Source organism: Dreissena polymorpha, chromosome 12 (assembly GCF_020536995.1).
Source record: "Dreissena polymorpha isolate Duluth1 chromosome 12, UMN_Dpol_1.0, whole genome shotgun sequence".
NCBI lineage: Eukaryota > Metazoa > Mollusca > Bivalvia > Myida > Dreissenidae > Dreissena > Dreissena polymorpha.
Window position 1 is genome coordinate 3,766,940 of NC_068366.1, and position 26,463 is coordinate 3,793,402.

A 26,463-nucleotide genomic window follows, 5' to 3' on the forward strand; every position below is an offset into this window, starting at 1 on the left:
TTGTGAAGCGAAATTTTAGATTATTGAAACGACAAATATTAATAGAACTAACGACTGACATCATATAGTTTAATAGGAATAATGAAATGTGTTAGTCAACGAAAAAGACTACATTTTAGATACAAGAAACACATATTTAGAAATGTGCACAGTGAATTTGTGTCACGGAAACCAGTGTTTCTGTTTGCAAATTGGGAGTTCAGTCTACTTGCGAAGTGAAACAATTTAGAAGAGGATCTTTCGAACATGGAAATAGACAAACATGATTTGATTTATATGATAGTGGATCTGTGTATAATCAGATTCATATGCATATTTTGCTTTATCATGTTTGTCACGCTGTTCAGTTAATTGAAATAGCATTGAACTAAAGATGTGAAATGCAAGATATTGAAAGGTAAACAAATTATGTATATTAATTAAACTCAGTGTAATACATCATTAACACAAGAAGAGCACTCAAGTGTGTTTGTTTATATTTAGTCCATTAACCTTGTTTGTACATAACATAAAAAAAATGTATTGTTTTGTTTGTTTTCACCAAATGGTTAGTATTATTCTTTTATGTTAATATTCTCAAAATTCTTGTTTTATTATTGGCCCTATTTATCAATAAAAGAAATTTCTATGACATCATTTTATGATTTATAAACAGATTGCAAAAAATATTTGTTAAAGATAAACTTAACAACAAATTGTTATATTGAAAAAAAGTGATTTTAATATTCAGTAGCAAAAAAGTAAGGAGAATCCAACTTAAAAAAAATGTATCTATTAAAAGTATATTCTACCAATGCTGTGAACAATCCCCTTGTTTATAACATCACTGCCGCTAAGTCTATTACTAGCAACCTATCAAAGAATAGGTCAGATACCTTATTTCAATATATGGCAATCCTTGTATTTTTCAAAAACAAACATGACAGGTAACCAATGTAAGATGGAAAAAGTTAAGGAAAGTTAGGTCAAGCTAATTGTTTGTCATGATATCTCTTTAAACCTCACGCCATATGCAAGTAGTGTTGCCATGATCGCAACATCTTGATGAATTATAATTCAATTTTTTGTCTCATAAACATTTACTTTGTTTAACAAACAACCTCTTCAAAGTTATCATTCCTACTGCCTTTCGGCACCTCATGAACCTGAAAAACTCGTAACTTTATGTTTCCTCAGGCAAATATCTTCTTTTTACAATAAACAATTTCTTCACTGCGTTAACAATCCTGCTACACTCACTAATGCTTCAAGAATGAAGTAAAGTTCAGGTGATCTACGTCATTAGGTATTTTCATCTGTCATGAACTATATAAGTAACAGAAACTTTGAAACCTACAAACACTTTTTGGAATTTTGGAAAAAGATTCATGATTGAATGAAGGAACTTTCATTCATCTTGTAGAACATGCGTAGATTTGATCTTCAGCATCTAAAAATATGTGAAATAGAAAGAACAACAATATCTTTTGGAGAGATAAATGTACCTACGTTATAAGCAAAGGACTGTGTGACAATTCCCGGACTTTTTAGTCTGTTTAGTTAACACCGTAGTAACGTTTTCCATATATAAAAAATGGTCACCCTTCCAACTTTAAGCGCCCAGTGGGACGAGGGATAGAAAGAGAAAGTCACATGCTTAAGTACATTTCAACCCATGCGCATTGCACGCTTTTTTCGCATTAAAAAAAAACAGTGGAGCAATACAGGGCCACCATGGCCCTCTTGTTTTTGTATATAGAAAATCTATTCTTAACAAAACTCAAGTTTGGACAGAAAGTTGGGTTCCTGATGAGCCAGTGCAGTCTGTACATTCTTATCTGGGATGGCACTTGAAGCACATGCCTTTACAGTGCAGTCTGTACATTCTTATCTGGGATGGCACTTGAAGCACATGCCTTTACATTGCAGTCTGTACATTCTTATCTGGGATGGCACTTGAAGCACATGCCTTTACAGTGCAGTCTGTACATTCTTATCTGGGATGGCACTTGAAGCACATGCCTAGCCAGTGCAGTCTGTACATTCTTATCTGGGATGGCTTTTGAAGCACATGCCTTTACATTGCAGTCTGTACATTCTTATCTGGGATGGCACTTGAAGCACATGCCTTTACAGTGCAGTCTGTACATTCTTATCTGGGATGGCACTTGAAGCACATGCCTTTACAGTGCAGTCTGTACATTCTTATCTGGGATGGCACTTGAAGCACATGCCTTTACAGTGCAGTCTGTACATTCTTATCTCGAATGGCACTTGAAGCACATGCCAGTGCAGTCTGTACATTCTTATCTGGGATGGCACTTGAAGCACATGCCCAGCCAGTCTGTACATTCTTATCTGGGATGGCACTTGAAGCACATGCCTTTACATTGCAGTCTGTACATTCTTATCTGGGATGGCACTTGAAGCACATGCCTTTACAGTGCAGTCTGTACATTCTTATCTGGGATGGCACTTGAAGCACATGCCTTTACAGTGCAGTCTGTACGTTCTTATCTGGGATGGCACTTGAAGCACATGCCTTTACAGTGCAGTCTGTACGTTCTTATCTGGGATGGCACTTGAAGCACATGCCTAGCCAGTGCAGTCTGTACATTCTTATCTGGGATGGCACTTGAAGCACATGCCTAGCCAGTGCAGTCTGTACGTTCTTATCTGGGATGGCACTTGAAGCACATGCCTAGCCAGTGCAGTCTGTACATTCTTATCTGGGATGGCACTTGAAGCACATGCCTAGCCAGTGCAGTCTGTACATTCTTATCTGGGATGGCACTTGAAGCACATGCCTTTACAGTGCAGTCTGTACATTCTTATCTGGGATGGCACTTGAAGCACATGCCTAGCCAGTGCAGTCTGTACGTTCTTATCTGGGATGGCACTTGAAGCACATGCCTAGCCAGTGCAGTCTGTACATTCTTATCTGGGATGGCACTTGAAGCACATGCCTAGCCAGTGCAGTCTGTACATTCTTATCTGGGATGGCACTTGAAGCACATGCCTAGCCAGTGCAGTCTGTACGTTCTTATCTGGGATGGCACTTGAAGCACATGCCTAGCCAGTGCAGTCTGTACGTTCTTATCTGGGATGGCACTTGAAGCACATGCCTAGCCAGTGCAGTCTGTACGTTCTTATCTGGGATGGCACTTGAAGCACATGCCTTTAGCACAGTTCACACAAAACAAGGCTCATTTTATCACCAATGTCCAAACAAATCGGGTGTCCAAGCTGGGATACAAACATGTCAAGAAAGAAATAAAAAAATATGCGTATTGCAGGGTCCATCAGGTACGCTCATATGACAGCAACCTTGCTGTAAACGTCTGGTGGCATAGATACGCGAAGGATGATCTCGACTACAGCGCCTGCAACCGCCAGTGTAACACAGAGTACACCATGGCCCAGGCAAAGTTTATGGGACTAGAAACAATCCAACATGACCCAAATGAAGTCAGGTGACATAAGTTTGTTTATACGTTTACCACTTTGATTTGTATTTTGACGCATTTTTAGTCCCTTAGAAAGTTAAATTTAATCAAAGACCTTTTATACAAGAAACAAGTTTTAATGGCGTCATTTCCACCTGTTAGATACTGAAGAGCAGCAAACAGTATACAACTTAAACAGACATCGAGTTACTCACAGGCTGTTCTGGTATTATGCTGTTTGCACATAGCCATTTTCAGTTTGCCTCTGAGTGGGAAAGGATTATATGCTATGTTATGCAAAAACAGGGTGTAAGGCCAAGTTCTGTCTGCATACACATGTACCTTTTGACTAGCCTGTGTATATGTGTGATCTGGTCAGAAGTTATCAAGTCTCCTATGTGGTTAGGCAAGGTTTGGTGATCCCATTGGTGGCCTCTATGACTCCTGATCAGAACGGTTTGGTGATCCCATTGGTGGCCTCTATGACTCCTGATCAGAACGGTTTGGGGATCTCATTGGTGGCCTCTATGGCTCCTGATCAGAACGGTTTGGTGATCCCATTGGTGGCCTCTATGACTCCTGATCAGAACGCTTTGGTGATCTCATTGGTGGCCTCTATGACTCCTGATCAGAATGGTTTGGTGATCCCATTGGTGGCCTCTATGACTCCTGATCAGAACGGTTTGGTGATCCCATTGGTGGCCTCTATGACTCCTGATCAGAACGGTTTGGTGATCTCATTGGTGGCCTCTATGACTTCTGATCAGAACGGTTTGTTGATCTCATTGGTGGCCTCTGACTCCTGATCAGAACAGTTTGGTGATCCCATTGGTGGCCTCTATGACTCCTGATCAGAACGGTTTGGTGATCTCATTGGTGGCCTCTATGACTTCTGATCAGAACGGTTTGGTGATCTCATTGGTGGCCTCTGACTCCTGATCAGAACAGTTTGGTGATCCCATTGGTGGCCTCTATGACTCCTGATCAGAACGGTTTGGTGATCTCATTGGTGGCCCCTATGATTCCTGATCAGAAAGGTTTGGTGATCCCATTGGTGGCCTCTATGACTCCTGATCAGAACGGTTTGGTGATCTCATTGGTGGCCTCTATGACTCCTGATCAGAACGGTTTGGTGATCCCATTGGTGGCCTCTATGACTCCTGATCAGAACGGTTTGGTGATCTCATTGGTGGCCCCTATGACTCCTGATCAGAACGGTTTGGTGATCCCATTGGTGGCCTCTATGACTCCTGATCAGAACGGTTTGGTGATCCCATTGGTGGCCTCTATGACTCCTGATCAGAACGGTTTGGTGATCTCATTGGTGGCCCCTATGACTCCTGATCAGAACGGTTTGGTGATCCCATTGGTGGCCTTTATGACTCCTGATCAGAACGGTTTGGTGATCTCATTGGTGGCCTCTATGACTCCTGATCAGAACGGTTTGGTGATCCCATTTATGGCCTCTATGACTCCTGATCAGAACGGTTTGGTGATCCCATTAGTGGCCTTTATGACTCCTGATCAGAACGGTTTGGTGATCCCATTGGGGGCCTCTATGACTCCTGATCAAAGTATATTTATGCAGAGATATATCTGGAGCTACTCTTTTCTGATTATTCTTTAACCCTTTGCACGCTGGGAAATTTGTTGTCTGCTAAAATGTCGTCTGCTGAATTTCTAAAAGAAGCATTTTCTTCGATTTTTTTCAAAGAATATCAGAATAGCAAACAGTTTGGATCTTGATGAGACGCCACGTCCTGTGGCATCTTATCTGGATCCAAACTGTTTGCAAAGGTCTTCAAAATTCGGTTCCAGCACTGAAAGAGTTAAGGTCCATTTTTGCATCACATGGGTCATATACATTGTAGTTTTGGGTGGGAATCTTATGCAGCGTCTTAATGAAGTACTCTGCAAAGACGTTAAGTAAAAAACACATCTAGAGTTTGCTTGTTTTAGACACATTACTGATTAAAGTACTATAGAACACATTGAAATTGATACTTTAATAAGGTTTTGGTAATGTTGTATAACAATGCCTCTGAATGGCAAAAATGCTGCTGCTGATCTGCTGATGTTAAACATTAAATGTGAGCCTTACTCCGGAAAAACAGTGTTTAATGCATATGCAAAATATATCGTCCTATACTAGCCTGTGATGTCTGCACAGGCTAATCAGGGACATTTTTTTTATATTTAATGTATAAATGAGGTCTCTTCTAAACAAAAATCCACTCTCAGCAGAAAGTGCAGCAAATGCATCAAGTCAAATGTTACCAGAATGAGGCTTAAATCATGGTGCTCGCTGGACAGGAGTAAATAGGATATACAGTGTTGCACATTGCATCCAGATTTACATGAAATGGTATGCATTTTTTTAATGTGACGTTGGAAAGTTCATTTGTTTGTTAATGTAAAATAAAGATTAAGCATATAAATATGTCACTTTTTGGTCTATGTTATCGTGAAATCTGAATTTATGCTGTTAGTTGTTCAAACCAGTGGAAATGTTATGTAGGAAAATAGGACATTTATGTACTATGTATCTTCCATTTGTCGTTCATTTTGCATATTTTTTTGGTGTGAAGTAAAGATATCTAAATGAAATAACATTTTGAGAGATTACATAAATAAGTGTACCTATGAATTGTTTTGATAAATATTATGAATGTTAATCTTTAAAATTAAATCAATGTGAGGTTCATTTCAATTAATGTTTAGTTTGTTTGTTTTAAATATGAACATATTAACATTGATTTGGGATCTTAATTCATGAATATACTAGCACAATTGATACAACTCTGTTGCTAGCCTCAAAACAAATGCTTATTTTTTGGAGAAATAATTCTTTAATGATTGTTCTTGCTTCTTTTGATAGTTGTTTTTTAAATTTGAGTGCAATTATTTGAATAAATATAAGCACATGTAAACATTTGTTTTTATTAATCTCTTAATATTTAATCCAAAAGTAAGATTGAAGTTTGATTTAATATATTATCTACAAGTTAGGGTTATTATTTACAACTTTAGTTAAAAATGCACATTTCTCTTGTCCTATGTCAAATTTTTATCTCCTAATAGTTAACCCAAAACATAAAAAACACTGTAGTTTTAGTCCAATATATGATCCAGCAAATTATGCTTATTCCTTACAATTTTAGTTAACAATACATATAGGATCTGGCATGAGTTGTCATATCATACCATATTTTATTAAACGAGTTCAGGATTTTTTTTAGTAAGCGAGCCTACTTACAATTTTCCGGTACGAAATTAATAAAATATGGTATGATATGACAACGAGTGTCAGATCTTTTTCACCACATGCTTTTAAATGAGCAAATTAAATAAATATTTACGTAAACATAATGATAAATCCCGAATGTTGTTTACATTTCGTGACATCATTTGACGTTGCAAATATCATTTCAGCAAAATAACAAAATGCGATTGGTCAATAACGAAAACAAAGCCAATGAAAACGCTTAAAAAGTATATTACACATGTGTAAAAAAAATAAATATGTAATGGTTATATAACATGGGAAACAGGGTATGGCATGTGATAAAACTTCCTTGACCATATGCAAAATGTTCATCTCTGTTAAAACAGTGCCATCATCATGTTCATCTCTGTTATAACAGTGCCATCAACATGTCCATCTCTGTTAAAACAGTAACATCATCATGTTTACCTCTGTTGTAACAGTGACATCGTCATTGTTGTGTTTGGGTAAACAAACGAAGTGAAACGCATATAATTTCAGTGGCTACTTTATTATCATTCAACGATAGAAGCGATCAATGCCTAACAACTAACTAACCAGATCAGAGGTCAACATGCAGTTATGAAGAACATGGGGCGGTGCGTTGCTACGCTTCATTTACAAGAAGGCGTGGCGTAGCGGCATTATCTAAATACACAACAATTCTCCCCTTTTAATTTAATTGATCATACATGTAAATAAAAATGAACATACAAACACATGCGTTTACATGTAAATATCAATGTACACAATTCTAACAATTATAATGAATAATCAATAAAACCTTGAACATTTCAAGTTCATGACCTCTTAACTAAGCATGACCTTTTATTCATTATAGCATGCAATCAAAGAACATTAGCGAGCGTTCGAATTCGACACAGTTTGTAAAAACAACTGAGGACCTGTCTTTCTCTCCTGCCAACTAAAATTAATGTCTGTATGCCACTATAAAACGTAATTGGCTTAACATTAAACCATCAGTGTCATTAGTACTGCAGGCGTTCGGGTGGTCTTCTATTGCGTAATGGATAGCGTCTTTCTGGCAATCGTAAATCCGTATCATTACAACGATTATCCCGGGACTCATTTATTTCCATCGAATTCGGTGCCGGCTGAAGTTCACTGACATTTGTGTTAGCAGCATTTAAAGTAGTTTCTAAGGGTGTGAAAACAGGTACATTTATACCAGAATACTTCTGCATCTCCGACGCGCGAAGCTGATCAACATGGCGTTTCCATGTCATATTATTCCCAATATCTACTTTGTATAATAGTGGACCATCTCGAGAAACTATTGACCCAGGGATCCATTTTTCCCTTGAAGTAGGTCTGAAATCTCGCGCTAAGACACGTTGGCCTAATTCGAATTCGCGAACTTTTCTATTGTCAGCCATTGACAATTGCATTTGACCATTAGTGACTCGTGTCTGTGTGTCGGGTATCATCAAATCAAGTTTACTGCGCAAATTCCGACCGAAAAACAGTTTTGCAGGAGTTTCCCCCGTCGTACAATGTGGCGTATTACGATATGCCAACAAGACAGAGTTGATCTTCAAATTGAAATCTGTGTTTTCATGCATTAAAGCGCGCATTGCAGATTTGAAAGAGCCATTGAACCTTTCCACAAGACCATTTGTGGACGGTTTTGCTACCGCAGTTCTTATATGACATATCCCGTTTCTCTTCATAAACAGAGAAAATTCTTCAGATGTAAATTGACAACCATTGTCTGATACTAATTGCTTGGGCAAGCCGTATATTGCGAATATTGTACGCAATTCTTCAATTGTTCTTACAGAAGTTATCGATTTCATTTCGATGACTTCTGGCCATTTCGAATGAGCATCTACGATAACCAAAAACATGCGTCCAAGAAATGGACCTATGAAATCTACATGTATTCGCTCCCAACTTGACGTAGGCCATTCCCACGGGTGTAACTGAACTTTCGCGGGCGATTTCTGTTGCATCTGACACGGATTGCATTTTTTAACCATGTGTTCGATGTCAGTGTCAATGCCAGGCCACCAGACGTAACTACGCGCTAGTGCCTTCATTTTAACGATACCTGGATGGCTGATGTGCAATAAATCAAGCACACGTTCGCGCATCTTAATGGGAATTATAACCCTAATGCCCCACATTAAGCATCCGTGGTGAATCGTCAATTCATTTCGTCGCGCGTAATAGCCTTTCAAAAGAGGGTCATTATCATTGGTATTCCAACCTTGTTGTACTTGCCTAAATACACGTGACATAACGCGCTCCCGCCTAGTTTCACGGCTGATTTCCGCGCTCGTGACCGGAATTTGTTCTAACTGAGAAGCGTAGAACACATCTTCAACTGAAATTTCTTTACCCTTTTCCTTTGACGGCGCGGGTAAACGCGACAATCCGTCCACATTAGTATGCATTTTAGTACTTTTGTACTGTATATCGTAATCGAATCCAGAGAGAAATATAGCATATCTCTGAACGCGCGCGGCAGTCGTTGCCGGAATGCTTTTGCTCGGGCTGAATATTGAAGTGAGGGGTTGGCAATCAGTAACCAATGTGAATTTTCTACCATAGAGATATGGGTAATACTTTTGTACTGCCCAATAAATTGTCAATGCTTCCCTATCGATTTGAGCATATTTCATTTCAGTTTTGGTAAGTGACCTTGATGCGAAAGCGATCGGCTTTTCTGAGCCATCTGGCATAACGTGTGACAATATACCGGAAATACCGAACGGTGAGGCATCCGACGCGAGCCTAACCGGAAGTTCCGGGTTGTAGTGTGTAAGAACAGGTTCCGTAATGAGAAGTGTTTTCGACTTTTCGAACGCGCTCTGGCATTCTTTGGACCAGACGAATTTTCGATTTTTCTCGAGCAACGCGTTCATGGGCTTTGTTATGGTCGCGAGATCTGGCAGAAAACGATGGTAATAATTGAGTACCCCGAGATATGCCCTAAGTGATGTAACATCACATGGAGGTGGTGTATTCAATACCGCCTCTACTTTATCCTGACACTTCCATAAACCTTGTTCGTCAATTTCATGACCACAGAATGTAATCCTTGGCACGAAAAACTCACACTTGTCCTTATTTACTTTAATTCCATATTGCTGTAACCTACACAACACCTTTTGTAGGTTATCCAAATGCACATTATCACTTTCACCAGTAATCACCATATCATCCAGCATGCACTGCACCCCAGGGATTCCTTGAAGAATTTGGTCCATTGTGCGTTGCCATATAGCTGGAGCAGAAGAAACCCCATATAGCATCCGGTTGTAACGGTACAATCCTCGGTGGGTGTTGATCGTTAGCAACTCCTTGGTTTCGTCCTCGCATTCTAGTTGTAGGTACGCTTGTCGTATATCAAGCTTGCTGTATTTTCGCCCATTTGACAGATTGGCGAAAATGTCCTCGATTCTTGGGAGAGGATATCTATCAACCTTGATTGATTGATTTATGGTAACCTTAAAATCACCGCATATTCTCACATCGCCGTTTCCTTTTACGACAGGAACGATCGGTGTCGCCCATTCACTGGTGTCCACTTTCGAGATGATTCCTTGACTCTCGAGACTGTCCAGTTCTTTCTCTATTTTTGGCTTAATAGAGTACGGTACCGGCCTAGCCTTTATAAATTTAGGCTGAGCATTTTCATTTAGGGTGAGCCTTGCCTTAATGCCCTTCACCTGTCCTATACCGTCACTAAACACGTCTTTATGTTTGTCAAGTATAGAATTTAGACGTACCTTCAGGCCTTCCGTTGTCACAGAGTTCACGTTAAAAAGTGCGTCCCAGTCCAGTTTGATGTGACTCAGCCAGTCCCTTCCGAACAGTGCAGGCCCATCACCTTTCACGACGCAAAGTCGCATTGTTCGCGATTGTCCATTATAACTGACATGCACCATAACTGTCCCTTGTTGCTCTATGACATCGCCTGAATATGTCTTCAGTATGGAAAAAGCAGGATCGAGCTTCATATTTCCGAATCGTTTTCGGAAATCCTTGTTTGATATGAGGGTAACTGCTGATCCTGTATCAAGCTCCATGGGTACCTCGACATCGTTAATCTTCGGCTTAACGATGAATTTCCCGTTGTCTCCTTTGTTCACAGTGTTGATCACTGAAACGTTATCCTCCATACACTGCACCGACTTAAGCTTCCTACGTATAGCCTTTATATGTCCCTTTGCTTTACAGTGATGACAAACTGCATCTTTCAGTCTGCATTTCTCGGAGGGGTGGTTAGTTTTCCCACAATGGATGCACTTGGTGCTCTCTTTGGCATGTTTGTGATGCTTCCATTTCTTAGGTTTTGTTGAATGTCCAACCCGATTGACAGGCACATCGGCGGCTGCCGATAACTGTAACTCGGCGGCGTCCTTATGTGCAGCTTCCATGGCAAGCGCTATTTCTATGGCATTTTGCAGTGTCAAATCAGCGATTGACAATAATCTTCGCTGTGTTCCTGCATCTTTAAGTCCACAAACGAACCTGTCCCTTAAAGAATCGTTCAAGTTCGATCCGAATTCACAGAATTCCGCCAACTTCCGAAGTGAAGTTACGTAACAACTCACACTTTCGCCCACTGCTTGTTTTCTCTTGTGAAACCGGAATCGTTCCGCGATTATTAACGGTTTCGGGCACAAATGAGTTTGTAAAAGTTGACAAAGTTCCTTAAACGATTTCTCGGACGGCTTTGCTGGTACGGTAAGGTTCCTTAACAACCCGTACGTCTTTTCACCGAGGAGTGTTAAAAGTCCTGCCACTTTTCGTTCATTATCGATGTCATTGACCATAAAGTACTGTTCAAGTCGTTCCTGGTAGGAAGTCCATGTTTCGACATTGCTGTCATATGCGTTAATGTTCCCAATCAGGCCCGTTGCCATTTTGTGTTTATATCCAGAATTTCACGCACAATCTTATTAAACGGATAAAATTCTCGAAATATAATCCACAAATTTTTTTATCCTCGTCGCCAGTTTGTTGTGTTTGGGTAAACAAACGAAGTGAAACGCATATTATTTCAGTGGCTACTTTATTATCATTCAACGATAGAAGCGATCAATGCCTAACAACTAACTAACCAGATCAGAGGTCAACATGCAGTTATGAAGAACATGGGGCGGTGCGTTGCTACGCTTCATTTACAAGAAGGCGTGGCGTAGCGGCATTATCTAAATACACAACAGTCATGTTCATATCTGTTATAACAGTGACATCATGTTCATCTCTGTTGTAACAGTGACGTCGTCATGTTCATATTTGTTATAACAGTGACATCATGTTCTTCTCTGTTGTAACAGTGACATCATCTTGTTTATCTCTGTTGTAACAGGGACATCATCATGTTCATCTCTGTTTTAATAGTGACATCATCATGTTCATCCCTGTTTAACAGTGCCATCATCATGTTGATCTCTGTTTTAACAGTGACATCATCATGTTCATCCCTGTTGTAACAGTGACATCATCATGTTCTTGTATGTTGTAACAGTTACATCATCATGTTCATCTCTGCTGTAACAGTAACATCATCATGTTCATCTCTGTTATAACTGTGACATCATCATGTTGATCTCTGTTGTAATAGTGACATTATCATGTTCATCTCTGTAATAACTGTGAGATCATCATGCTCATCTCTGTTGTAACAGTGACATCATCATGTTCATCTCTGGTATTACAGTGGAATCATCATGTTCATCTCTTTTATTACAGTGAAATCATCATGTTCATCTCTGTTATTAGAGTGACATCATCATGTTCATCTGTGTTGTGTTACAGTGACATAATCATGTTCATCTCTGTTATAACATTGTCATCAGCATGTTCATCTCCGGTATAAAAGTGGCATAGATAGATAGATTTATTTCGGCATAGGAAGCATATACACAGTTCGCAACATAACATAGAATAAAATAATAAGCAATTATTAAGAACTATATCATGTACAATAAACTATGACATGCTCACCAAACCAAGGATAACACAAAAAAGAGCAAGCCCTTATTTCCATTGTGGTCCTTATTATTGGTGGCATGACAAAAAGAGGCAGACCTTAAACATAACTATGTTGACCTTAAACATAACTATGTTCATAGTAAAATAATAATTTATTGAAATAAAAAATATATATCACCGTTCAAAAGAGATCAAACTATTTATCACAGTAGTGCTCAGAAAATATGACAGGAGCTGGAAACTAAGATCAATTGATAATGTTATCAATTATTGCAACACATAGATATTTTGACAGTTGTAATTTGATGATATGAGGTATCATGAATTATCTAAATTAAATATATTGCTAAAATGTATGTTATGAAGTATGAACTAATAATTATTAAAAATAAAAACCTAAGCTGAAGTTAATATCTGCTTATTAAAAGTGAAAAAATACAAATATATAAAAAATTAAATATGATTCATTAAATGACTTTTAATGGCAACCTTAAAGCCTTCTTACCTGTTGACCTATGTGAGTGACTCAGGTAAAGAGTTCCAGAGTTTAATGCTGTTAAAAGAAAAGGATTTGGAACCATGACATTTGACCTTGGGTAAGCAATACCCACCCTTTTTACTAAGCCTAGTGCTGTAATTATGCATAGAATCTTGGGAAACAAAGTGTTCACTCAAGTATCATCATGTTCATCTCAGTTGTAACTGTCACATCATAATGTTCATCTCTGGTATAACACTGACATCATCATGTTCATCTTTGTTATAACAGTTACATTATTTTGTTAATCTCTGTTGTAACATTGACATCATCATGTTCATCTTTGTTATAACAGTGCCATCATCATGTTCATCTCTGTTATAACAGTGACATCATCATGTTCATCTCTGTTATAACAGTGACATCATCATGTTCATCTCTGTCATAACAGTGACATCATCATGTTCATCTCTGTCATAACAGTGACATCATCATGGTCATCTTCGTTCTAACAGTGAATCATACTCATCTCTGTTATAAGAGTGACATCATCATGTACATCTCTGTTGTAATAGTGACATCATCATGTTCATCTCTGTTATAAAAGTGACACCATCATGTACATCTCTGTTGTAACAATGACATCATCATGTTCATCACTTTTGTTACTGTGACATTATCATGTTCATCTCTGTTGTAACAGTGACATCATGTTCATCTCTGTTTCAACATTGACATCATCATGTTCATCTCTGTTGTAACTGTGATATCATCATGTTCAACTCTGTGGTAACAGTGACATCATCATGTTCTTCTCTGTTATACAAGTGACATCATCATGTACATCTCTGTTTTAACAGGGACATCATCATGTTCATCTCTGTTATAACAGTTTATCTGTGTTATAACATTAACATCATCATTTTCATCTCTGTTTGGACAGGGACATCATCATGTTCATCTCTGTTGTAACTGTGACATCATCATGTTCATCTGTGTTGTAACAGTGACACCATCATGTTCTTCTCTTTTGTAACTGTGACATCATGTTTGTCTCGGTTGTAATAGTTACATTATCATGTTCATCTCAGTTGTAACAGTTACATTATCTTGGTCATCTCTGTTGTAACAGTGATACCATCATATTCATCTCTGTTGTAACAGTGACATCATCATGTTTTCGACTCTGTTATAACATAGACATCATCATATTTATCTCTGTTGTAACTGTTACATCATCATGTTCATCTCTGATGTAACTGTAATATCATCATGGTCATCTCTGTTTGAATAGTGACATCATCATCAAAAACAGGCTTGTCACTATGGCTTTTATTGATTAAAACTGAATTCATGATCATAATGTCGTAAAATTTGTGTGAGGTGATAATATCAACACAATACCTAAAACTGCACCTATAATCATCTTCTCCAAAAGAAACGTCTAGAGTTTTATATATCTAATACTGGTAAATACATCTTTATAACAGACTGGTGCCTTGTTTATTTTCAGGGATTATTTTATGACATACATCTCTAATGATACAGACTTGGAAGGATTCATACAGATTTTAGTTGCGGTAAGTGTGATTGTATTGATGTTTGAATTACATATTTGTCAGGAAATAACACAAACATTAACAAACACCACAGATATAAATTGGTCTTGTTTATTTTATTTTTTAACAAGACGGGAACAGTATTTCATTTCCATTTTCAAAGTAGGGTATACTAAAGTATTTTAAATATTTTTAGCTCGGCTGTTTTCGGAGAAAACCCGAGGTATTGTCATAGCCAGCTCGTTGTGTCCGTCGTCGTGTCGTCCGCCGTCCGCGTTGTGCTAAAACCTTGACATTTGTCTCTACAATCAATGTGCTTCCACCTACAACATTGAAACTTCCTATGTAGCTGCACCTTGATGAGTTCTACATGCCACACCCATTTTTGGGTCTCTATGTGAAAGGTCAAGGTCACTGTGACCTGTAAAAAAAAAATAATCTGACTAGCTTTCTCAGCCGAGTGTGGCACCCGTCATGCCGTGCTCTTGTTAATAGATGGGACATGGCATTGACAAATTCATTTTTATGTCCCCCACCACTATTGTGGGAGACATATTGTTTTTGCCCTGACTGTTGATTTGTTGCTTTTTTTGTTTGTATAAAACTTTAACATTTGCCATAACTTTTTTCAATATTGAAGATAGCTAACTTCATATTTGGCATGCATATGTATCTCATAGAGCTGCACATTTTGAGTGGTGAAAGGTCAAGGTCAAGGTCATCCTTCAAGGTCAATGGTGAAATATATGGGTCAAAATTGCTCATTTAATATACACTTGCAATTTTGAAGATAGCAACTTGATATTTGGCATGCATGTGCATCTCATGGAGCTGCACATTTAGAGTGGTGAAAGGTCAATGTCATCCTTCAAGGTCAAAGATCAAATTTATGGCTTCAAAGAGGCGCAGTAGTGGACATTGTGTTTCTGACAAACACATCTCTAGTTATTAATGCTTTAGTCACAAACGCCCAAACAAAGATCCTGTTGATGTAATGATGTTTGTGAGAAGTGTTTTGTGACTCGGTGATATTTGAGCTGTGCTCTGAGAAAAGGGGGTTTACTGCATGTGTGTACGGTGTCGTCCCAGAGTAGCCTGTGCAGTCTGCACAGGCTTATCAGGGATGACACTTTCTGCTTTTATGATATTTTTTGTTTAAAGAAAGTATCTTCTTAGTAAAAAAGCAGTATAGGTGGTAAGTGTCATCCCTGATTAGCCTGTGCAGACTGCAAAGGCTAATCTGGGATGACACTTTACCCACATGCATCAAATCCCTGTTCACAGAGCACAGCCCATTTATATCCTTCCTTGTTAGGTGACACAAAATAAAATTGCCAATTTGAGACTCTGTATGTTCATTTAATCTTAAAACCTGTTCATTGAATTACATACATAATCATTTCAGGATGATTATGACAAGATTGTGAATGACACAACATATGTGAGGGACTTCACAGAGGTGAGATTTCACTAGAAACCCTTACTGCTTTCTGCTGCACTGAAGAACATCCATGCATCAAATTATATAGGTTTTACCCAATTGTGCCAATGGGAATCAAATTTAAAATAGTGTTATTTAATTCTAGTATTGAGATAATTGACACTTAAATCAAGTTTAGAGACACTTGAGGAAGCCCAAGATGAAAAATAGTTTGTGCAGCAACAACTGCAGTAGTCTAGATTGTAGCTTGTGTTGTGATGTGCAGCAACAACTGCAGTAGTCTAGATTGTAGCTTGTGTTGTAATCCACTGTGCAGCAACAACTGCAGTAGTCTAGATTGTAGCTTGTGTTGTAGTTTGTGCAGCAACAACTGCAGTAGTCTAGATTGTAGCTTGTGTTGTAGTTTGTGCAGCAACAACTGCAGTAGTCTAGATTGTAGCTTGTGTTGTAGTTTGTGCAGCAACAACTGCAGTAGTCTAGATTGTAGCTTGTGTTGTAATCCACTGAAGAAGGTGTATATCTCAGAAACCATATAAGATTTTAACATAAAATGTCATGGGTGTATGGATATTAATGAGGAGAACGTGTCATCCAAGAACCATAACCCTGTACTTTCTTAAGAGTTATTGCTTGTTGTTTGTTTTTAATGATGTAACTTTTCAGAATTATATCTCGGATACTCTATGGGATTTCAATATGAAACTTCATGGGTTTACAGATTATGAGATAGCAATGAGGAGAAGTGTCTTCCTCAATAACTTTACTACACTAACTTAAATAACGGTTGTTACCTTTTGTTGTTTTTGTATGTTTTTATAATTTTACTTCTGCACCAAGCAATAAACAAAATTTATTATGAGGGGGATACCAATTCAATTTGCCTTTTATTGTTATTTATGCTTGCAGATGTTTGAGATGCTCGATGCAGACAAAGACGGGCTGCTAAGTTTAACGGATATAAAGGCCTTGGATAATGAGGTATGTTGAAGGGGCCTTTTCACAGATTTTGGCATGTGTTGAAGGTTGTCATTAAATGCTTTATATTGATAAATGTAACCATAGGATCTAAAAAGCTTCAGGTTAAAAATCAATAATGAAATTTAAAAAAAGGAACAAAATTAACTCTCAACAGGGCTCGAACCACTGACCCCTGGAGTCCAGGAGTAAAAGTCTACCACATAGACCACTCGGCCATCCATGCTCATACAATGCAGGGTGTATTTTTTATAAGCAATCCTCGAAGTTTAAAAAAATGTGACAACAACAGAACTCTCCAAATTATTCAATCGTTTGGCATTGCAACGCTTTATAATTTTCAGGTTTTAAAATCGTCAAATGATGCATATAATGGCTATTTTAGAGCATGGTTAATGATCAGTATTACAGTTTCCTCACAAATATCTTAACTAAAACGAAAATTTGCGAATCTGAAACAACTTTTGTTTTATTTTGTCAATTTACCAAAACATCAAAAGGCCCCTTTAAGGTTCTTATACATTTGAACCCTGCCCTGGGAAAATTTGAATTTGATCCATGTCTGTGAAGTATCGGTCCAGATAAGCCTGTGCAGTCTGCGTATGCTTATCAGGTAAGCTAATTTCCTCCTTTATTTTAATTTGAGAGCAAAGGAAGTCTCTTCTTATCAGTTTAGGCGCAAAGTGTCATCCCTGATTAGCCTGTGCAGACTGTACAAGCGAATCTGCAATGATACATTTTGCACATGCATGAAACCTCTTTTTGAAGAGCATTTAATATTAAAGTAACAGCATAATTCAGTAATGTTTTACATGTGGTAAAGGGGAAAAAATCGTTCAGCTAAATTGCAAAATGTTTTGAATCTTTTATCTCATTTACATTATCAATGCATATGCATATGAGAAGTAGAAACAGGTACAGTTATGATACGCAATACTAAATGTTCTGAGAAAGTAAAATTGAAACAAGCCAATCAAAAGTAAGAGATACATCTGGTTATATTCAAACTAGCCAATCAAAAGTTAGAGATACATCTGGTTATGCTATTTAAGTGTTTATTCTAATGGTCTTTTTTACAATTTTAGATGACTTGATTTATAATATTATCCAATTAAGAGTTGTGAAGTTTTTGTAGCCTTACAAAGAATAATTATTATGCCCCTGTAGACCATTTGTTGCCATGCAATATGACGAGCTAGAGAAAGCTTTGACCAATGCACATTTTTATTATGTTAACATGGGAGGAATGGAAGGTGAATTGAGGTCACCGGGGCAATGGTCAAGGTAACATTAGAGCATTTTGAGGTCAGGGGGTCAGTGGTCTAGGTCACAATAGCTTTTATCAAGATTTTATCACAATAGCTGGTTTCTACATGATAACGAGAGAATCAATTAATGTTCAATCATCTAAATGTGTATGTTGGTTACATAGGAGGATACAATACGCTTATTGATTGTGAAGTCAAAGATCAAAGTCACAGTTGCTGGTAATATTAAATTTGTTGTAACACTTTGTTTTCAGCACATGGTTACCTGCAATGATGCCACTTTGTTTTCAGCACATGGTTACCTGCAATGATGCCACTTTGTTTAGTGGTTTCTTGAATAGAAAGGAAGATACTTAGGTTTCAGGTCAAATGTTAAGGTCAAAGCTCTTGTATATATAAATTTGGTTTTCTTACAATATCTACATGAAACTTTTACCTATGATAAACCAAATGGGTATGCTAAGATAGATTGGAGGAAAGAAATATTTTTAGCTCATCTATTTTTTGAAAACAAAATTATGAGCTATTGTCATCACCTTGGCGTCGGCGTCCGGTTAAGTTTTGTGTCTTGGTCCACTTTTCTCAGAAAGTATCAACGCTATTGCATTCAAACTTGGTACACTTACTATCATGATGGGACTGGGCAGGCAAAGTTAGATAACTGAGGCATGCATTTTGACAGAATTATGTGCCCTTTTTATACTTAGAAAATAGAAAATTGGGTTAAGTTTTGTGTTTAGGTCCACTATATTCCTAAAGTATCAAAGCTATTGCTTTCATACTTGCAGCACTTACTAACTATCTTAATTAAGGGGACTGTGCAGACAAAGTTATGTAACTCTGACTGGAATTTTGACAGAATTATGGGCCCTTTATACTTAGAAATTGAAAATTTGATGAAGTTTTGTGTTTTGGTCCACTTAACTCCTAATGTATCATAGATATTGCTTTCATACTTGCAACACTCGCAAACTATCATAAAGGGACAGTACAGAAAAGTTGCATAACTCTGGTTGTCATTTTGACGGAATTATGGCCCTTTTTTGACTTAGTAACTTTGAATATATGGTTAAATTTTGTGTTTAGATCCACTTTACTTCTAAAGTATCAAGGCTATTGCTTTCAAACTTCAAATACTTTCATGCTATCATGAGGGTACTGTATCTGGCAAGTTGAAGTTTACCTTGACCTTTGAATGACCTTGACTATCAAGGTCAAATTATAAAATTTTGCTTAAATTGCAAAAAATAGTCAGTTGAATAACATGGCTGCCGGGGGGAGGGGGGGGGGGCAGTTTTCTCATATTTATATACTAGTAGTAAAAAAAAGCTTGTGAACACTCTAGAAGTCACATTTTTTGCCCAATCATCATGAAACTTGGTGAAAAGATTGGTTTTATATATATCTCAGATGAGTTTGCAAATGGTCCCAATGGGTCAATAAACATGGCTGCCGAGGGGTGGGGCAGTTTTCCTTATGTGACTATATAGAGAAACCTTGTGATCGAACACTATAGAAGTCACATATTTTGCCTAATCATCGCGAAACTTAGTCAATACATTGGGTTTATTGATTTCTTGGACAAGTTGGAAAATGGTTCAGATCAGTGGAACACACTTTTTAGCTCATCTGATTGCTCAGGTGAGGTTTTGGGATTGGTCTTTTTCCGCTGTCCGTTCATCCACATTGGTTTGTAAACACTCTAGCATCCACATTTCTCAAGCATTCTTTATCAAAGTTGCTGAAAAATCTCAGTCAAGTTTGATGATGAGCAAAATCACATAATTAATGCCATAATTATAGCCCTTAGATTGTCCAAATTTTTATTATATTATACAAAATCATTGTAAGCAAAGTTTGATGTTTGGTAAGGGGGGTCAACTCAAAATATAGGTCACCGTATTAAATCTTACAAAAAAACAAAAACACTCCCTACGCCAGAGTTTTGGTTCAGTAATGATGAAACTTGACCAGGATGTTTGTCTGGTCAATATATAGGTCAAGTTTGACATTAGGTAAAGATTGAATAAACCGACTCCTCTCAGGTGAGCCAACTAGTGCCATCTTGGCCCTCTTGTTTTCTTATTTTTGGAAGATAATGTAATAAATGACCACACACCCACACTATACACCCCTCTCCACCCCACCCCCCCCCCCCTCCCTCTCCTTTGACATTGAAGTATTGAGATAGGTCTCTTTACCTTTAAAAGAAAAACAGATGAGCGGTCTGCACCCGCAAGGCGGTGCTCTTGTTTTGATATTTAGTTCAACAAGACTGATCAAATATTTAGGTTACATTTGCTATTCAAATGAAAATTGTTTACACACAGTGTCTAGAGAATTCATATGGATCATAAGTATGCTGGTAAAGTCTTGATGAAGGATGACTCTTAATGATTTTAAAATAAAAAAAGCAAAGCTCAAGATCACAGGAAGACCTTGCTCCAAGTCAGATGGGGGAGGGTTCATATTGTGTCACATATGTCCCTTTTTCAGTCAGTATTCTCCAAAAGCACCCGCAGCCGGCAATTTCACCGGTTACATTCTATCTAGACGCCAACAAATTTCCCCAGAATATCAATTGAAATAGTGCAAATACACCAGTTTTACAATTTTAGATGCCTTGATTTATGTTTTACTTAGTCGCCAGCTACTTCGAAAATATAACTGGCGCCTGAAAAATTTCTGGAGAACACTGGTTAAGTTCTAGTGTACAGTATGGTGTAATAAACTATGGTAATAGATTCAGCATTTATCTGTATGTGAAAACTCTGTATTTTGCGACATTGTGACTGTATTGAATATGCTGCTGATATGCGTTGAGACAGACTTTGAACATTTACTAATAACTCACTTAATAGTCAACTAAAAATTTAAAAACTGTCAAGATTACTAGTAATTTTTCAAACCTATTCTATAACATTATATTATATACCAACAAATACAGCCATAATTGGTGCATGTACTGAGGCAGGCGTGGAGAAATACCAGATATTATTGTAAGCTATTCTAAAACAACAAAGACAGCCATAATTGTTGCATGAACTTGGGCAGGCGTGGAGAAATACCAGATATTATTGTAAGCTATTCTAAAACAACAAATACAGCCATAATTGTTGCATGTATTTGGGCAGGCGTGGAGAAATACCAGATATTATTGTAAGCTATTCTAAAACAACAAAGACAGCCATAATTGTTGCATGTACTTGGGCAGGCGTGCTGAAATACCAGATTTTATTGTAAGCTTTTCTATAACAACAAATACAGCCACAATTGTTGCATGTACTTGGGCAGGCGTGGAGAAATACCAGATATTATTGTAAGCTATTCTAAAACAACACATACAGTCATAATTGTTGCATGTACTTGGGCAGGCGTGCTGAAATACCAGATATTATTGTAAGCTATTCTAAAACAACATATACAGTCATAATTGTTGCATGTACTTGGGCAGGCGTGGAGAAATACCAGATATTATTGTAAGCTATTCTAAAACAACAAATACAGCCACAATTGTTGCATGTACTTGGGCAGGCGTGGAGAAATACCAGATAATATTGTAAGCTATTCTAAAACAACATATACAGTCATAATTGTTGCATGTACTTGGGCAGGCGTGGAGAAATACCAGATATTATTGTAAGCTATTCTAAAACAACAAATACAGCCACAATTGTTGCATGTACTTGGGCAGGCGTGCTGAAATACCAGATATTATTTTAAGCTATTCTAAAACAACAAATACAGTCATAATTGTTGCATGTACTTGGGCAGGCGTGGAGAAATACCAGATATTATTGTAAGCTATTCTAAAACAACAAAGACAGCCATAATTGTTGCATGTACTTGGGCAGGCGTGGAGAAATACCTGATATTATTGTAAGCTATTCTAAAACAATAAATACAGCCACAATTGTTGCATGTACTTGTGCAGGCGTGGAGAAATACCAGATATTATTGTAAGCTATTCTAAAACAACATATACAGTCATAATTGTTGCATGTACTTGGGCAGGCATGGAGAAATACCAGATATTATTGTAAGCTATTCTAAAACAACATATACAGTCATAATTGTTGCATGTACTTGGGCAGGCGTGGAGAAATACCAGATATTATTGTAAGCTATTCTAAAACAACAAATACAGCCATAATTGTTGCATGTACTTGGGCAGGCGTGCTGAAATACCAGATATTATTGTAAGCTATTCTAAAACAACAAATACAGCCATAATTGTTGCATGTACTTGGGCAGGCGTGGAGAAATACCAGATATTATTGTAAGCTATTCTAAAACAACAAAACAGTCATAATTGTTGCATGTACTTGGGCAGGCGTGGAGAAATACCAGATATTATTGTAAGCTATTCTAAAACAACATTTACAGTCATCATTGTTGCATGTACTTGGGCAGGCGTGGAGAAATACCAGATATTATTGTAAGCTATTCTAAAACAACAAATACAGCCATAATTGTTGCATGTACTTGGGCAGGCGTGCTGAAATACCAGATATTATTGTAAGCTATTCTAAAAAAACAAATACAGCCAAAATTGTTGCATGTACTTGGGCAGGCGTGGAGAAATACCAGATTTTATTGTAAGCTATTCTATAACAACAAATACAGCCACAATTGTTGCATGTACTTGGGCAGGCGTGGAGAAATACCAGATATTATTGTAAGCTATTCTAAAACAACAAATACAGTCATAATTGTTGCATGTACTTGGGCAGGCGTGGAGAAATACCAGATATTAATGTAAGCTATTCTAAAACAACATATACAGTCATAATTGTTGCATGTACTTAGGCAGGCGTGGAGAAATACCAGATATTATTGTAAGCTATTCTAAAACAACAAATACAGCCATGATTGTTGCATGTACTTGGGCAGGCGTGCTGAAATACCAGATATTATTGTAAGCTATTCTATAACAAAAAATACAGCAATAATTGTTGCATGAACTTGGGAAGGCGTGCTGAAATACCAGATTTAGTTGTAAGCTATTCTATAACAACAAAGACAGCCATAATTGTTGCATGTACTTGGGCAGGCATGCTGAAATACCAGATTTTATTGTAAGCTATTCTATAACAACAAATACAGCCATAATTGTTGCCTGTACTTTGGTAGGCATGCTGAAATACCATATTTAATTATAAGCTATTCTATAACAACAAATACAGCAATAATTGTTGCATGTACTTGGGCAGGCGTGCTGAAATACCATATTATATTGTAAGCTATTCTATAAAAACAAATACAGCCATAATTGGTGCATGTACTTGGGCTGACGTGCTGAAATACCAGATTTTATTGTAAGCTATTCTATAACAACAAATACAGCCATAATTGTTGCATGAACTTGGGCAGGCATGCTGAAATACCAGATTTAATTGTAAGCTTTTCTTTAACAGAAGATACAACCATTATTGTTGCATGTTCTCGAGCAGGCCTGGAGAGCAATAGGAGATCTGCTGGAACTGGTGATGCAGGACATGGAAGAGGAATTTGAGGCCAGCCACATTGACCCTGACCTTGACCCTGACCATGGGGCAGCTGGGGACTCTGATGAGATGGATTTGCATGACGAACTGTAGTTGCTTCTGAGTTGCTTTCTTTTTTTTAATCTTGATGTAAGTCTCGTACTGGGAAAGCCAGGCTTAATGATGTGCGTTAAGTGTCATTCCAAATTACCCTTTGCAGTCTGCACAGGCTAGTCTGGGAAAACACTTTCCGCCTGGACTGGATGTACGTTTATAGGTGACTTTATTTTAACCCAAACAATTGCATTATGGCGTAAAGTGTTGTCCACGATTATCCTGTTCTAACAGCACAGGTTTATCTTGGTAGACACTTAACCCACATGCATAAAGTCTAGCTTTCTAGATTGAGGCTCATGATTACCTGGTGGTGGGATTTGGTTACCTGAAACTTGTATGTGCTATAAGTTTATGTTTTGAATTTTGAACAAAGTCTTTTGTTAAAACAGGTTATGGTCTTTTATATATATAAATATGTGTAAGTATAAACGCTTTTATAATGTGTTGGTCATTCTTTATATTTATTTTCAATGATTTTTTAAGGATGTTTATTTGGTTTGTTTTCTTCTCAAAATGTAGGACTGCTCATTTGATGTGGGTACATAAAAAGTAAGGGGCAGGTTAAATGTATTGCCTGTTTGATCTGTCATTCTTGTTATCTCCAATCTTAACAACATGTCATGTGTCCAAAATAAATGAAAAACGTATTCATTTGCAAGCCTAACAATGTGTCATTTCGCCTACTTAATGTAATAAGTCATGTAAGTGATACTTTTATGTATTTTTACTTTTTTCCATTGTTGTGTTTATTAAGGTGACATACATCAACTTGTAAAATATTTAGTCAACCTTTTTGGTAAAAATAATGTTTTTATCAAATTTTTGAAATTGACATAACAAACACATGTCATTTTCTGAATATAAAAAGCGTAACTGACATTTTGCTAAATTTTCAGAAGCAAAAAAATGTTTTATTAAAATTATAAACATTTTTTCGTTTTCAAATTTTCTGATAAGTATTATAATAACACTTGAAAAACGAAACCAAACTCCAAATTGATATGTCTTTTTAAAAACAATAAAAAAAATAAGAAAGGAGCAGTTACCATAATTTCAACACTGAAATATTTTGAGTGCAAAAAATAACGTAAGTGCTCTTACTGTATTTTGGAAAATGTCTGAAAATATGCTTTCCTGAACAATTCACAAAATGTCAGTTACCCTAGTTATTACATTCAGTAGACGATTTGTATTGGCAGGTCCCCACAATGATGAGCTGTAGTGATGGGTGGCTCTATTTTCCATTAAAATGGCAAAGCCCAGAAGTTTAATATTCGGTGTTTAACATTGCTTTGTGGTATTCTACAAAGATTTTGCAAATTTAGCCCCTGATGTCAAAACTTGCAACGCCCCTTGTGTCACCTGATTGATTTATATGGACAACATGTATTTAGAAATTACTTTTTAAATCTTTGAAGCTGATATGTCAGGGGCTTAATAAAGACAAATTTAACCCCTGAGGTCACTTGATTTATAAAGACTTCTGTAGTAAGTAACTAAAATATCTCCTCTGAAAACACCAGTCCCTACGAGCTTTGATAATGAGTATGAAACATTTGATCCTGTACAAACTAACGTCAAAACTTGCTTTGCCTTGGTGGTCATTTCATTGATATAGACTTTTGTCATGAATAAATTAAACACTCTGAACCTGCATGGGACAAGTTTGAATAATTGGTGTGTATGATCGAACATTTAATAAAGTTTGTTAATGCCCCTTAAATGGTGAAATGGTTTAAATTGAAATTTGATTGTGTTCCTCTACAAATATTTGTCAGATCTTTGATTTGATATTGGCCAGGTCCTTTTTGCAGGTGAGCGATCAAGGGCCATCTTGCTTTTGTTGTGATTTTTACCTTAAAACACATACTTAGAACCTGGATTTAATTACACATTTGTAAACATATATCAGACAGTTGTGCCTTCTTAGGTGGGTATTCTTAAAGTTTCTTCTTTTGGGGTTCTCTCTAGTTTGACTTTGTTTTCAAATGCAAATATTCTGTTGACTATTGCTATTGTGTCTTAATCGTGATGTTGTGTGCTTTGTTGGAATGGTTTTGCTCCACAGCGCTCAACAGCTAATAACTGTTTTCCATTTTGAAATGTGAAGATGTCAATGTGTTGTCTTTTGAAATTATTAAAAACCTCATGCTCTTAATATATTTTGTATTCAATGTAAATAACAATGATTACGTTAAAGTTTTATTATTATTGATGTATATAAATATATGTATAATGTATGTAAATAAATATTGATGTATTAATGTGTATCCACATTAAATATAATTAATGTGTTTACATTGTTGTAGTGTTCTACATGCTGTCGCTTCTACATTTTTTATAGTTTTAAATATATATGCAATATAAAATTATTATTTTCTTGTGTTTGTCTATTAATACCTCCGCATGTAGTAAGTTGTAATAGCGCTTGTGAAATTAATTGGATAGCAGTCACAATGGTCAAGATATGTGGTGGCGA

General features: G+C 37.1%; 1 protein-coding gene across 2 annotated transcripts in view; it reads left to right on the forward strand.

Moving 5' to 3' along the window:
- The window catches only part of LOC127853373 (tRNA wybutosine-synthesizing protein 5-like), a 67,719-nt gene extending 42,415 nt beyond the window's left edge, over positions 1–25,304 (forward strand). For both annotated transcript variants that reach the window (XM_052387867.1, XM_052387868.1), the window contains exons 7-11: positions 3,276–3,452; positions 14,652–14,718; positions 16,103–16,156; positions 17,045–17,116; positions 23,835–25,304. In XM_052387867.1, coding sequence (XP_052243827.1) covers positions 3,276–3,452; positions 14,652–14,718; positions 16,103–16,156; positions 17,045–17,116; positions 23,835–23,981 — 517 coding nt within the window. In that variant the 3' untranslated portion in view covers positions 23,982–25,304. The remainder of the gene's footprint in view (positions 1–3,275; positions 3,453–14,651; positions 14,719–16,102; positions 16,157–17,044; positions 17,117–23,834) is intronic.
- Positions 25,305–26,463: the final 1,159 nt, after the last annotated feature.